This window comes from Trematomus bernacchii, unplaced genomic scaffold (genome assembly GCF_902827165.1).
Source record: "Trematomus bernacchii unplaced genomic scaffold, fTreBer1.1, whole genome shotgun sequence".
In the NCBI taxonomy this organism is placed as follows: domain Eukaryota; kingdom Metazoa; phylum Chordata; class Actinopteri; order Perciformes; family Nototheniidae; genus Trematomus; species Trematomus bernacchii.
The window spans coordinates 6,566,656-6,579,614 of record NW_022987803.1 but is presented as its reverse complement, the minus strand read 5'-3'; the positions used below and the strand labels follow the sequence as shown (position 1 = coordinate 6,579,614).

General features: G+C 39.5%; 1 protein-coding gene across 3 annotated transcripts in view; it reads right to left on the bottom strand.

Annotated features, from left to right (window-relative positions):
- cnih3 (cornichon family AMPA receptor auxiliary protein 3) overlaps positions 1-12,959 on the bottom strand; it is a 110,521-nt gene that overhangs the window by 14,712 nt on the left and 82,850 nt on the right. For all 3 annotated transcript variants that reach the window (XM_034150672.1, XM_034150673.1, XM_034150674.1), the window contains one exon: positions 8,429-8,541. In XM_034150672.1, coding sequence (XP_034006563.1) covers positions 8,429-8,541 — 113 coding nt within the window. The remainder of the gene's footprint in view (positions 1-8,428; positions 8,542-12,959) is intronic.

Sequence of the window (12,959 nt, the reverse complement as noted above, 5' to 3'; positions counted from 1 at the left end):
TCCGAGTCCAAGTCGGAGCGTCAATGTACAAGTCGAGTCCGAGTCATCGTGGGGGGAAAAATTCACGAGTCCGAGTCCGAGTCCAAGTCAGCGTACGCGATAATTCACGAGTCCGAGTCCGAGTCCAAGTCATCGTGTGCGAGAATTCACGAGTCCAAGTCCGAGTCGCGTCAATCAGTGCGCGAGTCCGAGTCGAGTCACGAGTCCCGAAAATCGGCACTCGAGTCCGAGTCCAGGACTCGAGTACTCCATCTCTGCACAAAATCAAACTTCATTATTCAAGCAATTGGTTATAACCTAAACATCTTTATTAAATTGGTGCCCTTTAAAAAAAATAGTATAGTCACTTTATTTTAATACTTTTTTTTGTTATAGGGCAGTAAAAGGGCAGTAAAAGTATAATTACTGGAGATACTAGTATTCGTTAATTTATTTGATAAAATAAACACACTTGTGGTGTTGTGATAAATACATGCATGACAAACTGTTAAGAGAAACCAAAGGGTTGTCATCAACATCATTTCTGAATTATTGGCATGAAGTCCCACAATTGTCTGACACTTAGCTAAAGCATCAACAAAGCAGCTGTCTCTGAGAGCTGCTATGATAATTTGTGATACACAGGGCAAATTATCTCTACCACTATCATACATAGGATTATCCACTTTAAGAAACTGACTAGCACATGGTTCGGCAAAATGCCTTTCTTTTGTTTTCAGCGAATGTGTACAGTTGTGCCGTAAAAGCACTTTTTTTTTACTGATGTTGAGTGGTCTCCAGTCAGTGCAATGCATGTCTCTTGGACTGATTCCTCCACTTTCTTTGCCTTTCCATCAGCCCTGGAATTACGGGAGCAGGGAATGTGATTAATATGCGTGAATTTGAATTGAATGCATTAAGGTTTCCAGATTAAACGTGAGCACTAGCGCACTAACGTTGACAGCCCTAGATAATATGCTAATGCTTCAATACATATTTTCCAGTTATACAATGACAGGGCTCATTCTGACTGAGAATAAATTACCTGTGTATACTTGTTGTAGGAGTAGATTGGCTGATACAAGTTTTGAATGCGGGATCTTTTGCGTTTGATTTAGTTATTGAGGGTAGAACTTTAGTGTAGAAGGAAAAAAGGATGACATAAAATACAGATTTCAGTATTCTGAGGCTCTGAGCCCCATTTCTTTTCCTCACTGACGGCAAAAAAACTCAGACATTATACAATTTAAAATAAAAGGGATAGGGTTAGGCTTAGGGTAAGATATTGAGTAAGAAAATGTTTTTATGAACCACACAGCTTCCGGTCTTGCAAGACCCGACCGGACAAAAAGACGTGGTGCAGGCACGAAACACACTACCAATAGAAATACATTGCTTTTAAATTAAATGTCGTGGCTATAACACGAAATGCCGTGAGACTGGGTTGGTCCAAGAGTGTTATTGTACATTTAATAAAAAAAATACCTCTAGCCTGCTTTCTATTTCATGATTTGGTTATGATGAAGTTAAGATTCACTTTAAATGTTATCCAGCATCGGTTTAAAGGTATTTTTGTTATTTCACAGATGCCTACTGTTTGCCTGGAACGTTAGCTTTGTCTACCTGTGGAGGGACCAAAGTTAAATACAATATTCCTGCATATTGCCATTTCAACATATTTTGTTATCAACTCAACTACATTAGCTTGGACCGTTTAAGCTGGCAAAATGTTTAAGTGCAAAGCTTGACAGGTAACAGTAAATAAGGGGATATGGGTAAAATGTCTTCCCCTTATTTATGGTGTATGAATATCTCAATAGGGGGTTAACTTATCCTGTGGTGGAACAAGTTAAAGTTCCCAACAAGACAAAGTATGATTAAATATGTGGTTGCATATTCAAACATATCTTCAACCAGTTCAGGTTTGTAGTATCAGGGCTGGGGTTTATTCTTAGTCAGTAAGCTCAGTTATTAAATTACAACTGTGGTGCATAACAAATTAGTTTATATTGAATCTTCAATTTAAGATATTCTCACTATTTAACATCTATCACCTGATGACTAATTTAAAACCTGAAGGGAAATCCACCCTATAATAGAATAAACATGTGTTAATGCTATGTGTTTAGCATAATCAATATTTGTAAACACAAACAGCTCTCTCATAAAGCAGTGAAAGTTGAAAATGTGCTAAATAACCAAAAGAGAAAACCTGGCAGTGATTAATAGCAGAGCGGGTTTGGGAATTGAGAGGTTTTTCCTGTAGCTTTTACATCCCAGTGAGACTTACTTCTGCGGGGCTCTTATAATTAAACAGGAAATATGTCAAACAAAAAATGAGCACTCAAAGAAAGTCATTATGATAATATACGTAGACATAGAAAGAAGGTTACAACTGCTGCCTGTTAGTTTAGAGAGAACTGTTTATGTACTTATACATGATTGCCTCGTTACTTTTTATTGGTTTATTGGTTCTGAACTGACACAAATTAACAGGATGCTGTAACAAACAAATATTGTCTGTTAATGTGATAGACCAGTTGCATTAAGATAGTTTGCTTCTCTTCTGGTAAGTCCACAAAGCCCATCACAGAGAATTCAAATACAATTTGGGAGGGTATGATAGGTATTGCAGTTCAACCAGGATCTACCATCATTATGCATGTGGTCTGTTGGGTCATATAACTTGCTAACAGATGGTTTATGCCTGTCCATATTGTATGTTAATTCACATATATTGGTTGTTCAAAGCTGTGAAATGATCATACATTTGATTGTCATTCATGAATTACAATGTAGTTCACATTTCCATTTGTCCATTGATGACTCATGCACGTATGACATTTTCAACAATGCATTTGAAAATGAGTCTTGATGTATTCAGCATAATCCACATGAATAAATGACTGATGACGAGGTAACATATTACATACTACAATATACATTTAGCTCATCCATTGTTAAAAATAAAAATAACTATAACTCCTCTGGGTAAAGGTAACAGAAAAGACAATAAAACATGTTCATGTTGAGACCACTTCTTGCCTAAACATATAGATTAATTGATGTGGACAACCTTCCAGAGTATGAAAAACAAAGAAACATATGAGGGGCCGTACAGGCCGTAATTCATACTGGTCCTCTCACGCACATACATTCTCCTTTTACATACATATATTTTCACTCTTACACACATACATTCTCCTTTTACATACATATATTTTCACTCTTACACACATGTATATTTACACTCACACATTCATACATTTTGCTCTCATATTATCATATTTCAATGCACACATTCATATATTGTCACTCACATATTTATACATTTTTCACTCTCACATATATACATTTTGCTCTCATATTCATATATTTTAACGCTCATATTTATACATTTTGCTCTCATGCACATTCATTCAATGTTTACATTTAATATTATAAATATTATATGCATGTCTGAAGACAATATATGTATGCAAGAGAAGAATGCATGTATGCAGTGGCGTAACTATCGACGGTGCAGCCGGTGCAAACCCATGCAAAAAAAAAAAAAGGTTTTCATTTTTTTTTGCCCCAATGGCATTGACCGGTTCACTTACCCCTAGATTCCACCGGGTCCGTCTGCGGCGCGTTACAGGCGCGTTACGGCTGCGCCGCGGTGCTCACGGCGATCGCGGCGATCGCGGCCACTCTAGTCAATGGGTGCTATTCCACCACACGCGGCGCGTTACGGCTCAGAAGCGGCCCAGAAGCGGCTCGGCGCAGGGCTCCTCTAAAATTAGGATCGAATCCTATTTTTGTCGCGGCGCAGCCGTAACGTAAGGTCGGGCAGGCAGGAAGTGGAACGTTCAGAGCTATATATACACACACACAAACAAATTTTGCAGACCCTATCCCTCCGTAGTCTTTCAAGTAGGAGGAGAAATGCCAGCGTTCTCCTCCGGTTTACAGGCACTGTGTAAATTATATATATAGAATAATTATGATGATGAATGCATTTTTTTTACCACTAAAATACAGCAACACATCTTTGATTCATGTCGTTTATAACTGGAATATTACAGTTATTATTAACTTTGTCCTTTAGCCTGTCCAGGAAATATGCCCAAATCAACAAAAACTGCGAGCCGGCAGGCAAGACGCTCCGCTTCTGAAATGCTTCTGAAACGCGCCTGGTAGGGTATGACGCCGGAGGAGGCCGGACGAAAACCGCAACGCGGCGCAGACGGACCCGGTGGAATCTAGGGGTTAGTCTTCAAAGTAACCAAGCAACCTAAATTAATTTGTACACTAACAAGCAGAGTTGGGTGTAACGCGTTACTGTAATAATATTACTTTTGTCGGTAACGGAGTAGTGTAACGCGTTACTTTTATAATTCAGTAATCACACTACAGTTACTAACATTGCCCCGACACGCGTTACTTCGTTACTTTCATAAAATCAGTCATAATCACACTGACAGACAAGAGGGGTTTCCGCCGCAGGTTTATATGTACGTAATCTGCGCGACTCGCGCGTCCACATCTCCACGTGCAGTGCTGCATAAACATGGCTGAGTCAGCGATAACTTTCGAGGGGTGGAGGTATGCCCATTATTTTGAGTTTGTCCGAAGAATAGACAGGAATGTGACGGTGAGGTGCAAACTGTGTCCAGACCAGAAGCTGTTATCCACTGCTGCAAACACCACGTCAAACCTCAACAAACACCTGCAAGGACCGGTAACCAAAGCAGAGATGGACAGGCTTGTAGCATCCTTCATAGTAGAGGTAATGTTGCCCATTTGCACAGTGGAATCACCATCGCATCGTTCAGAGATATACTGCGCAAAATACAGATAGCAGGAGACAGAGGACAGCCATAGTCAGAGCTATCTGGATCAGTGTTATGCGACAATGGAAACTGAACTAAAGAGAACATTTGAAACTTTAGCAGTCTGCGTGATCTGCCTGTAGGGAGGGGCGGGCCGGCCCTGCGAGTAAAGTAACGAGTAAAGTAACGAGTAAAGTAACGAGTTACTTTATGTAGAGAGTAACGAAGTAGTGTAATATATTACTTTTTTTTAAAGTAATATGTAATATGTAATATATTACTTTTTTTTAGTAACGACCCCATCTCTGTATATGTGTGAGTGACAATATATGAATGTGTGCATTGAAATATGAGAGCAAAATTTATGAATGTGTGAGTGTAAATATATATGTGTGTGAGAGTGAAAATGTATGTATGTAAAAGGAGAATGTATGTGCGTGAGAGGACCAGTATGAATTACGGCCTGTACGGCCCCTCATAGAAACACACATACACATGCACGCACTCACACAAGAACACACACACACAGACTTTGAAAAGGATTCAGCTGGCAACCAAAGCATTTGAAGAAACGAAAGCACAGCATGGCCAGCCTCTCTTGGAATTTCCCTTTACACACCCACACACACATATGGAAAGCTTTTAGTTGTGCAAAAAGTATCTTTATTCATAAACATGGAAATGTCCCTCATGAGAGGACAAGTCAGGCTTCTCGACTGATGTCTGGCACATAGTCTGTCTGCCTGCATGTTGCTCGTTATAGAAAGGTAATGTTCATATCTGAAGGTCGGAAAAGCCCAAAAGCCTGCAGGACAAAATATTGCTATCTGACCGGCTGAATGAAATGAAAATGTATCTGTTCACGACGACCATCGTCATGTTTGGCTCTGAGGACAATTAATGCTCGATTCCATCATCGTCTCGGTGGGTGATATACCAAACTCCTTCGCAGGATACCAAATATATCCTGGAAGAATCATCCAACAATACAGCAGATAAGGTAAGCTCCTAATCCAATGGGGTTCTAGGTTTGCTGGCCACTGTTTCCGTGCCAATTGTGAACTCATTTGAGATCTTATCCCATGGAATCCTTCGAGGGGTGAAAAGCTAATCTTTACGGATTTCCTGGAGAGGGACACTGGTTTCAGCCTCGAAAATCTTGGAATTGCAATGGGCAACCAGAAATGCTGAAAAGGTCTACCGATTTTCACGATGTTGATGATGATGATGATTGAAGTGTCATTGGAGACATTTTGGTTTGTTTACAACTAGTTTGTAAGGATAGGTTTTAATGTGTTTCCAATGGAAGGGATGGGGAAAACATTCACAGTCTTTTTCAGTAAAAGCCAATTCCGTGCAGAAAGACTGTATCTATTACTTTTAAACACAAAGACTTTGGAATACCAGAGACTGTGGATTTTGCCAACCCCAATTAGAGAGTGAATACATCTATAGATATTTGTATTTTAGTGTTCATATGTAAATTGGTTCCTGAAGTAGGGGCATCCTCAGTCTAAATAGTCTACTGTGTTCTGGATTTACGTCTAACGTTATATCGCCTTACTTTGTAAAAGTTGATAAAGTTATATATACATCTTATATGCAGCTATTTAGAGTTAAGCACAGAGTTAAGTCTGCATGAACTTCACTTCAGTAAAAATAGCATGTACACTGCTGTGTCATTTGGAACCATGGTTTTATTTCTGAGAATTAAGAGAGAGACATTTGGAATGAAAAAACAGCTAAGAATAGCTCATGTACAATTGTATAACCATTGTTGAATTTCTGGACAACTAGGAGACGTGCTGAAACAGACGTCTGAAAAACAATTCCATAAAACCATAACAGGAAAATGATGTAATGATAATGCAATGTATGTAAGCATATAAGGACATGTTTATATTTGAGGAGTTTGGTATTAATGCATTTAAACTCATTTGAATGCACTGGTTACAGCATCTGATCTCGTTGAACCCTATAATAGTTTCGGTTTTATATGCAGGGTTCAGAGATATTAATTTATTTGAGTTAAAATGCCATTTGAGGTTAATTGAAATGAATCTGTGACAAATTATTTAGGACTAGGGGTTGTGAATGTGTAGATATGGATTCATTGAGTTACACTTTGGGCAACAACTTGCCCTTTATGGCCCCCCCAAAAAACGTTCAGAATAAGCCATAAGCTGTCCCTGATTTTGATGTACTCGTGGATGAACAGATAACTGGTTGCTTTATTGTATTACTTTATTTTATTAGTTATAAGTAGGGTCTTTTTTTCCATGATTCCAAGTTTATGCTTCACGGATACAAATGTGGTCGCACAATTTGGCATTTAGGCGCATTATTATAGGCACTACATCTTTCAAATCAAGTTTCAAAGTTATCAAGCTTTGCTGAAAGCAACTTTGTCAATCTGGCCTTTTAAAGTAGCCCTCCCAGCAACATCTGTGAGTCACATGTATATGGACTCACAAGCGAGAAGCTACACTTACATACACACGTACACACAAATACATCCATATAAGTTGGTGTGATCACTAATCAGCGTTTCCTTCCCTCCCTCTCCTCTGAATCACCTTGTCAATATCAGATCTCTACCCTATCATTCACTCGACTCCCACCGTCCTTTCTCCTGCCACTTCCCTCCGTCATTTTGCACCCTACTCAATCTATGTCTCCCTTCTTTTCCTTCTCTTCTCATCTCTCAGCTGTGCAGGAAGCTGCCTCTGTAGCCGCTGGGCATCTGGCACAGCCTCCAATTAATGAGACAGCAAGATGTTTTTCTCTCTCTGGCTCTCCTCTCTACTCAGTCTGTAACTTCAACCAGCTGAGCACATGAGCTTAACCCAATCACGCTGCCAGCAGACTACATCTAACACACACTTGAGGAAAGAAAAGGAACAAAGACAAAGAAGAAGCAACTAAAGAAATCTTAAGATCAGTGAGTGGAGACCCAGTTTTTGAGAAATTGCCTTTCAGAGACTTGTGTTAGAACACTGATGTACTTGCTTGTAACCGTGCATTTTCTCATAAACATTTGTCTGTACTTCCTCAGAAAATAACGCCAGACATCTTCATAATATAAATGTGGAGAGGTATCTGGATGTGATTTAAAATCAGCAGAATATTCTAAACAAACAAAACGTTTTTTTGGGAAAAAAAACCCAAAGAAGTAACTTTCACATGTGTTCCTCAATTATTCTGTATTTTTTGTAAATAAATCCCATTAAAAACCAAAACCAACATGAATTGGTCCTATAATTGTCTGTAATTCTAATCTGAACTGCATAACTCCATTATTGTCCAAGACAAAACGTTGTTATTGGAAATGTTAAGCAAAAACCCAGATGACTTTCTATTCCAATGTTTTTACAGTTCTCGCTATAGGAATGTATGTTTGTATCTAATAGGCACATAATTCCTGGGAATACTAGAATCGTAGCCACTTGCCAACAGACAAAAAGCAAGCCTACTTGCCAACACAAATACAAGTTTAATTTAATTTTCAGTAAATTCGAATATATTATACATTCAACAAGGACAAGCCTAACCCTAACCTGAGAACACACCATCCATCCATCCATCCATCCATCCATCCATCCATCCACACACAAACGTATGAATTGTATAGTCACCTCCATGTGTTGTAGAAGAGCAGGGGGATGTTGAGGCCCACGGTCAGCCACTCCTGGGCACACAGGAACATGATGCAGAAGAGTCCATGGATGGAGTACTCTGGCAGCACCAACTAGGATCAAGGATGCAAGAAACAGGAGGAAGAGTCAGAGGGAAGAAGAGGGGAGCAAAGAACAACCGATTATTCAGACATACAATACATCACTGATGAAGCAGAAAATCAGACACCAACACTTGAGTTTGTCTCGTTATTCTTCCACTCGTTTATTGCATTGCTGGTGATTTTGTTAAATGTAGATACAGTGACATTTGTTCCATTATAATAACTGCATGAACCAACATGAATAAACCAACACTTAGTGAAAGGGCAGTTGGTAAGCAGATGCCACATGATCATTTCAATGCCCTCAGGTGTAAGAAAACACCAACAAGCAGAGTTGGGTGTAACGCGTTACAAAGTAACGCGTTACTGTAATAATATTACTTTTGTCGGTAACGGAGTAGTGTAACGCGTTACTTTTATAATTCAGTAATCACACTACAGTTACTAACATTGCCCCGACACGCGTAACTTCGTTACTTTTATAAAATCAGTCATAATCACACTGACAGACAAGAGGGGTTTCCGCCGCAGGTTTATATGTACGTAATCTGCGCGACTTGCGCGTCCACATCTCCACGTGCAGTGCTGCATAAACATGGCTGAGTCAGCGATAACTTTCGAGGGGTGGAGGTATGCCCATTATTTTGAGTTCGTCCGAAGAATAGACAGGAATGTGACGGTGAGGTGCAAACTGTGTCCAGGCCAGAAGCTGTTATCCACTGCTGTAAACACCACGTCAAACCTCAACAAACACCTGCAAAGAACACATGCTAAGGTGAAGCTAATAGCTAAGGACCGGACCCCCGAACCCAGAGTGAGGATGTTGTGAGTGCGCCGCCGCCGACTCTGAAGCGGCACAAATTAGAATTTGGAGGACCGGTAACCAAAGCAGAGATGGACAGGCTTGAAGCATCCTTCATAGTAGAGATAATGTTGCCCATTTGCACAGTGGAATCACCATCGCATCGTTCAGAGATATACTGCGCAAAATACAGATAGCAGGAGACAGAGGACAGCCATAGTCAGAGCTATCTGGATCAGTCTTATGCGACAATGGAAACTGAACTAAAGAGAACATTTGAAACTTTAGCAGTCTGCGTGATCTGCCTGTAGGGAGGGGCGGGCCGGCCCTGCGAGTAAAGTAACGAGTAAAGTAACGAGTAAAGTAACGAGTAAAATAACGAGTTACTTTATGTAGAGAGTAACGAAGTAGTGTAATATATTACTTTTTTTTAAAGTAATATGTAATATATTACTTTTTTTTAGTAACGACCCCATCTCTGCCAACAAGTAACAAGTATCATCATTAGCATTTAAGACCTAACATTACCTTGAATTTTGCCACTGAAAATATGTCCATCTGCAAGTATTCCAAATGGCTTAATGTCCCCAATCTATGTTATGGAGGGCTTAACTTCGCAATGGGAAGCACATAGTGATGGCATAGCTTCAAATGTTCATAATAACTGGAAGACTCTGGACTACGGATGCAGGGCTAAGGTAAGGGTTAGGGAAGCAAGCCTGCCTATTTGGAAGGATATGTGTCAATGTGACTATATCCTAAATTGGTAAAGCTTTATAGCGTAATATTTGATTTTGTATGCCCTTAGCAAACCGTCTCGAATTAACACATCCAGCATATACAGAGCAACATCTGAATGTATTTCTCCTTTTTCTATTGACGTTACAAATGTAATAGCAATATTAACTGCCCTTTAACTCTCCCTTCTGTGTCAACTGTTAATCATAATGATTAGTGCATTTACGTTTACTAACTCTGCTTCTGTGACACCACAGTCTGTGACTCTGAACAATGTGGTTTGGAAAACCCTTTCAGTTTTACTCCTTTTACTGTAAATGTTGTTCATGAAGCATTATCTAAGCTAGATCCTAAGAAACCGGCTGGCCCGGACAACGTAGAACCTTTATTTTTAAAGATAGCTGCAGATTTTATTGCTCCACCTCTCACTACTCTTTTTAACCTCTCCCTCAGCACAAACACAATTCCAAAAGTATGGAAGTCAGCTTACTGTATGTCTTGCCTTTGCTAAAAGGAGGGGAGGCAACTATTTTAAATAACTATAGGCCAATCTCGAAATTGTCAGTTCTGGCGAAGATGCTCGAACGCCTAGTGAGTGAACAAGTAAAGGAGTTTTTATGTAAAAATAACATCCTGTCTAAACATCAGTCAGGCTTCAGAAAGCAACATAGCACCATCACTGCGACAATGAAAGTGGTGAATGACATTACGAGTATTTTAGATAATAAGCAGAGTTGTGCAGCTCTATTTATTGACCTTTCCAAAGCGTTTGATACCGTCGATCATCGCATCTTAAAGCAGAGGCTACTCAGTATTGGCATATCCAGCCATGCAGTGGGGTGGTTTGTGAACTACCTCTCTGAAAGGTCCCAATGTGTTCACTTTGATGGGCTGTCTTCTGAGTGGTTGAACATTGCTAATGGTGTTCCTCAAGGTTCTGTTTTAGGTCCACTTTTATTCTCCATATATATCAACAGTTTAGGTGAAAATGTGGATGAAGCTACTTTTATGCGGATGATACCGTGATGTATTGTGCAGGTCCCTCCATTAAGGAGGCTGGCGTTAAATTACAGGCTGTTTTTAACTTTATTCAGACTCAGCTCTCTGAACTTAAGCTTCTTTTAAATGTTGACAAAACCAAGGTAATGGTTTTTTCAAAAGCTAAAAAGACACCAGAGCCTGTTTTAGATATTGTTACTATGCAAGGACAAGTACTAGAAGTGCTTGCCTGTTATAAATACCTAGGTATCTGGCTTGATGATTGTTTTACTTTTAAACTTCATGTCAATAACCTGCTTAAAAAGCTGAGGGTTAGGCTAGGTTTCTTTTTCAGAAACAAGTCCTGTTTCTCACTTGAGGCCAGGAAAAGGCTACCCTGTATGCCAAGGCAGGTTTGCCATCACTTACTGTACGGAGGCTCAGACACTGGTACATGTTTATTTATAAAGCTTTGTTGGGTAAACTCCCGTATTATATCTGCTCTCTGATAACACAGAGAGTTGCAAGCAGCTATTGTCTGAGATTGCATGATGTAGTATTGTTAGATGTGCCAAGAGCAAGGACTGTCTTAGGTAAGACAGCTTTTATGTGCGCAGCTCCACTTGCTTGGAACAATCTTCAGCAAGAATCGAAACTGAGCAATCTCATTCCTCTGCATGTTTTTAAAGCTAGGCTAAATGAAATGCTCGTTGATACTATGGGTACTTGTAAATGTCTATAACTATGTAAATGTATCCTGTAAATATAATGTATGATGTCCTTTATTGTTTTATGTTTCATGTGGAACCTATATGCTGCAGGTCTCCCTTGAAAAAGAGATCTATGATCTCAATGGGACCAATCTGGTTAAATAAAGGTTTGAAATGAAAAATGAAATGAAATGCTATGAGATCTACACTATACTAGATCTATTAACTGCAGGTTTTCGACTTTTGTTTTACAAGCTATTATATATGTAACCGGTGTCGTTAAGCGGTCTCTGCGTTGTGTTTTGCGTTGTTCATGGATGACCCGAGCCAGCATACAGTTTTGACGATCTCCGTTTTATTACTGACAATCTGACAAAAGATGTAACAATCAGTCTTATATTAGCTTTCCCTCACAGTGACTCCTCTCATGTGGAACATTTACAAAAAGGGAAGAGGAAACCTGAGGGACACAATATATAGGGGGGGAAGTCTTCATATTATGGATATGCAACATAACATTATCTGCTCTAAAGTCATAATTTGATGAGGAAAATATTGGACATGTTAATACTTTAAAGTTGTTGTAAACAGATTAGAGCAGTGATGTGTCAAATTAGTCTCAGGTTTCACCTATAGGCAACTAAATCCTATTATACAAACAAATGAAACCAGTCATATGATGTATGAGTCAATATGAAGCAGCAGCTGGAGTACATCTGGGAACCTGAATATCACCAGACAGCTGAGAGAAAAGCTCAGGCATGTCGGCTATGCATTACAGTGATGCTCTAAACTCTTTTCTGCGGTATTTACCCACATACACCATCTGACAAAAACTGAACACCATTTGTGAGTCTGGTCTCTTGATTAGACAAGCAAAGTTGTAGGTTCCTAACACAGTAAAAAGACCCAGAAGTACCTCCATGATAAGAGCTGAATTCTCTAGAAGATAGGAAAGGAGCTACAATGCTTCCTTTATAATCTCCTTTAGTTTAGGATACACTGGACCGTCCTTTCTGAAAGGAAATAATGCTGTTCCACAAGTCTTTGCGGCAGCTACATTTAAAGTGAAGCACCATCCACTACACTATCATGTCAAAATACGGTGCATTTTCCAACTTATACCAGATTTTGCCAAAGTGCTTTGTTGTTGATGCTTAGAACCTTTAAGACAAGGTTAAACCAAAAGATGAACCATG